Genomic DNA, 4558 nt, shown 5'->3' on the forward strand with positions numbered 1-4558 from the left:
GGCGGCCTTCTTGATGTTTTCGAGGGCAGGGAGGGCTTGCAAATCACCCAAACGAGTGGACCCGGCCGTTTCCCCCGGGCGGTGCTATGAGCGATACTAGCGGCTCAGAAAGCCCGGGGTAGCGGCCGAGACAACCAGGACGTGCCACAAATGTGCAAGGCGCCAAAATCGGGAGTGAGCCGAGTTACGTTTGCCCCCCGAGCTTGCCCTATTGCGGCGGGATAGTTTGTTGGCGTGCAGCTCTTGAAGGGGCCAGAAGACTGGCCTTTGGTAAGAAATGGATACGCCTCCGCGCCAAGAGATCGGCACAGAGGTGGTAAGCAATGGAGTTTTTTTTCGAAAAAAAAAAAAAAAAATTCTCTCAACTACTGATGCTCCGAAACGGTATGATACTGGCGGCGTCGATTTTATGAGTCCTCTTACTAATCGCAGTCTCACACAGCTGGAGCCTTCTTCGATGTTTGTATGACATTTGATAAAGTGTGGCACGAAGGCTTGCTCTGGAAGCTGAAATGCTTCGGATTTTCGCGGTGGTGTCTACGCATCATCGCGGCTTGGGAAAGAAGCTTCTCCGTGGCGTGGGGTCCGGCGACATCGGCGAATTATAGCAGGCGTTCCGCAAGGATCAGTTCTTTCGCCGCTGCTGTTTAACATCCGTACGGCTGATTTTCCAAGCGATTTCGGACCGAACGTGATGTTGGCATTGTATGCTGACGATGCGGCGCTACTCGCCAGATCGTCGCGGCAGCACAAAGCTGTCGAATATCTTCAACGGGCGACCGACGATCCGGTGGAGTGGTGCGAGCGTTGGCGTATGGCAGTCAACGAGACGGAAACTCAGGCGATCGTCAGAGCACGGAAGAAGCCCGGCGAACTTCTCGTCGGCGCTCAAGAAGTGCTTTGGAAAGACGTCATGGAATATATCGGCGTTTTCCTTGACAGACGCCTCACGATACTGCCTCACGCTCGCCGCAAAGCCGCCGTCATGTTCGCGCGAAGAAACCAACTCGCTTCGATGCTTGGGAACGTCAGGCTGCCGCTCCGTCGCCGGATTTTGCTGCACAAGATGATTTTTCGGCCCATCGTTGACTACGCCGCCCCAGCGTGGATTGGACTCGCCTCAAAGGCTGCTCGGCGCATACTCTACGTCGCTGATCGCAAGTGTCTTCGGACATCGCTCCGCCTCGGCGTCATGACGCACAACGAGGCACTCTGGACCAGTGGCGGCGCGTGCGTATACGCATGTTAGCAAGTGCACACCCAAAGATGAATGAATTATAAAAAAAAACTATTCCTTTGCAACGAGGAGGATAAAAATCCTGCTGCATATGCAAGAAACATGAGCCTCCGAACGCTACAGCTGTCTCCTTTCCGAATTCACCGCTCTACAAGTGTGCGATCCCGTGGCATCGTGCCGGGCGCATTTTCGGCCTGTGCGATCGCTTGAGGGTGCTCTGGCGGGACGAGGTAAGCGGGGGGGTATGTGCTGTTCAAATGGGTGATGAGAGCAGACTCAAAACGATGCGAGTGTGCACGCGCATATTTTTGGTGACTGACTCGCAGGTAGTGTAGTGGTGTAGCCGCCACCTACAATACCTGCGCCCAGGATCCTAGTCCATCAACAGAGTCATCTGCATGGCCGTTTTCTACACTACTTTCTCATAGGGTGTAAGGAAAGGAGAAAGAATTTATAGATATAGAGATAGCATGCTCTTATTATTTCTGTTAATGCAATTTTAAGGGTAAAATATACCAGTGATATATTTTTCTTGCTATTTATTCTATTACGACGAAATATGATGCTCATGGATTAGTGTTAACATAATATAATTAAATTATCCTATATCTGCTCTAATGCACACCCTAGATATATTACCACTACCCGCCACTGCTCTGGACCATCTCCAAGCTACCGCCGCTCGAAGAAATCCTCCAGCTCAGCGCGCGGGATTTCCTCGAATATTCAGCCAACTCAACCCACGGCGAGATTAGGCATCTGTCCGAATCTCAGGAGATGCCATGGGACAAATTTCGCCGCCCGAGCGCCGGAACTGGACGAATAGGAGATCAACCTTCTCCGCCTTCCGAGCGACGGTGATTTCAAACGAAGAGGCTCCGTCCAAGCCCGCCCCGAAATGGTGCGATAGTCTAGAGTTGGAGTGACGCGAAAAATTTGAAAACATTTTTTTCGCGTCTTTTGCGTCTGTCCGAAGACCAAGCTTCACTCGTGTTTTCGCGCGTGAAATTTGAGAGAACACAATTGAGAGAAAGACTTTCCACACTCTTTGCACGAATAAGGTCTATGTCCCGTGTGGGTTCGCATGTGGGAAACGAGGGTGTCCTTCCGGTTGAAGGACTTGCCGCAATCGTTGCACGAGAAAGGCCTTTCTCCCGTGTGGGTAAGCGCGTGACTTCCGAGAGTAGTCTTTCGAGTGAAAGATTTGTTGCAGATGCTGCACGAAAAAGGCTTTTCTCCCGTGTGCGTGCGCAAATGTGTAATTAAGGCGCCCTTAGAAGAGAAAGACTTTTCACACTCGTTGCAAGAATAAGGCTTTTCTCCCGTGTGCCCACGAATATGTATAGTCAAACTATTTTTACTCGAGAAAGACTTTTCACACTCTTTACATGAATACGGGTTCTCTCCCGCGTGCGTTCGCATGTGTGCGCCGAGGAAAGAACTCTCGGCGAAAGACTCGCTGCAAATGCCACATGAGTAAGGCCTCTCTCCCGTGTGTTTTCGTGTGTGACTTTTGAGGGTGCTCCTCCGAGTGAAAGATTTTTTGCAGATTCCGCACGAGTAAGGTTTTTCTCCCTTGTGCGTGCGCACATGTCTAGCGAAGTGGCTTTGATCAGTGAAAGACTTTTCACACTCGTTACAAGAATAAGGCTTTTCTCCCGTGTGCTTGCGAATATGTGAGATCAAACCGCTGCTACTCGAGAAAGACTTTTCACACTCGGAACAAGAATAAGGTTTCTCTCCCGTGTGTGTACGGATGTGTATGGTGAGGTGATCTTTCTTAGTGAAGGCCTTAGCGCACACGGTGCATGAATGGGGTCTCTCTTTCTCTCTCGCTCCCGCGCGATTGCGTGGATTTCTAATGCTAGATGACTTCGAGGATAAACTTTGTGAAGTAGATTTCTCTTCTGCAGTGAAAATTCTCGTCGCTTGTCTCATATTTTTCTTGTCCCCTTTTCCTCCACTGGTTTCCTTGAGAAGCCCACTTCCTTTTTTCTTCGGCCTTTGTTTATTCCCCTCCAGCCCATATAAAGACTTGGAGGTGGTAGGCTCGCAAGAACTGCTATTTTCGGATTTAGGACCAATGCATTCATATCTTGAATGATTCCATACACTTCCTTCCGTTAGCAGATATGAATTTGATGTTGTTTGAATGGGCATTCCTTTGGGAGCAGGGTCCCCTAGAAAACAATTTCAAGTAACAACTATCACAGTCAAACATGAAATACATGACTCATACACCTACCATTTCATATCGATTAAATGGATGGAGGAAGCCATAAAACAGGGGGTTAAAATGCAGTCAAGCTTGGACTTTTACCCAGAAACCCTCCGTAAAATGAAAGGAGGGGGAAAAAGGGAAAGGAACACACAATACAAAAATGAGGAGGACAACAGGGCTTCAGCAGAATGAAAAACACAGAAATCACAAGTTTAACAAAAAAAACTGACAATTAAATGCTTAATATGCTATCCTGTGATATATGGCACACAAATAAAACAATGTAGGCCACTCATGTAGCCCACGCCCCAACTGAATGGTTTAGGGTTGGGCTGCAAAATTATGGGCAGTTACCCTTAAATGGGATAGGTGACTGTTTACACTCAAATGTACCTCCTGTGGTGAGGTGAAAAACGCTAATGGCTAGAAACATTATAAAACTAGGAAACATTAGCATGAAACCCACAGTTATTACAATGCAGAAATGTAATACCAAACTCCCATATTTATGGGATTGAAATCCATTAAGGCTGTTTCTATTCACACTGAAAACATTTCTGGAGAATTAATCGCAGATATTTATTATATCCATCATATTCTCTACTCAAAAGAAACTTCATGATTGATTCTCTGTTAAACCCAACAAAACACCATTGCCAATCAAAAGCACAAAAGAGGAAATCGAAATGCACCAATTTCAATGATTTTGATCATTTTTGTACAATTCGATCATTTCCAACTAATTTAAAATGGACCAAAATCAAAGCTAATTTTTGCATTCATTTAACCAGGTTCCATGTTCCCACATTCTATAGTTCACTGAATTATACTCTTGGTTAAGCGTTTCTCACTCAGTGCTCCATTCTGTTGATTTGCTAATTAATCTATTGAATAAGCTGGTCTCAAAGCTTGGCTGAAGGAAGGCCACACTCCGATATGAATCTAAGCATCGAATCAACCGCACAGAGAAAATAAATTGGCCCTTGTAGTTCAATATCCAAAAATTTCAGCACAACAAAAATTTTTGCGAGAGAACATCATTAAAATATATACATGTAACTAAAAAAAGTAAGTAAAAATTACTCCCCTATCCAATTGGA

At 46.5% G+C, this 4558-nt stretch overlaps 1 protein-coding gene across 1 annotated transcript; it reads right to left on the minus strand.

Annotated features, from left to right (window-relative positions):
- Positions 1-1831: 1831 nt before the first annotated feature.
- LOC124172917 (zinc finger protein 436-like) lies at positions 1832-3412 on the minus strand. The gene has a single exon (XM_046552433.1). The coding sequence runs from the start codon at positions 3395-3397 to the stop codon at positions 2222-2224; it is 1176 nt and encodes a 391-aa protein (XP_046408389.1). The 5' UTR covers positions 3398-3412; the 3' UTR covers positions 1832-2221.
- Between the last annotated feature and the right edge of the window lie 1146 nt (positions 3413-4558).

The sequence above is a fragment of the Ischnura elegans genome (assembly GCF_921293095.1).
Source record: "Ischnura elegans chromosome 13 unlocalized genomic scaffold, ioIscEleg1.1 SUPER_13_unloc_3, whole genome shotgun sequence".
In the NCBI taxonomy this organism is placed as follows: domain Eukaryota; kingdom Metazoa; phylum Arthropoda; class Insecta; order Odonata; family Coenagrionidae; genus Ischnura; species Ischnura elegans.

Excerpts from the sequence above, each read along its gene's own strand:
- LOC124172917 (XM_046552433.1), bottom strand. The coding sequence starts at position 3,397 with ATGCCCATTCAAACAACATCAAATTCATATCTGCTAACGGAAGGAAGT.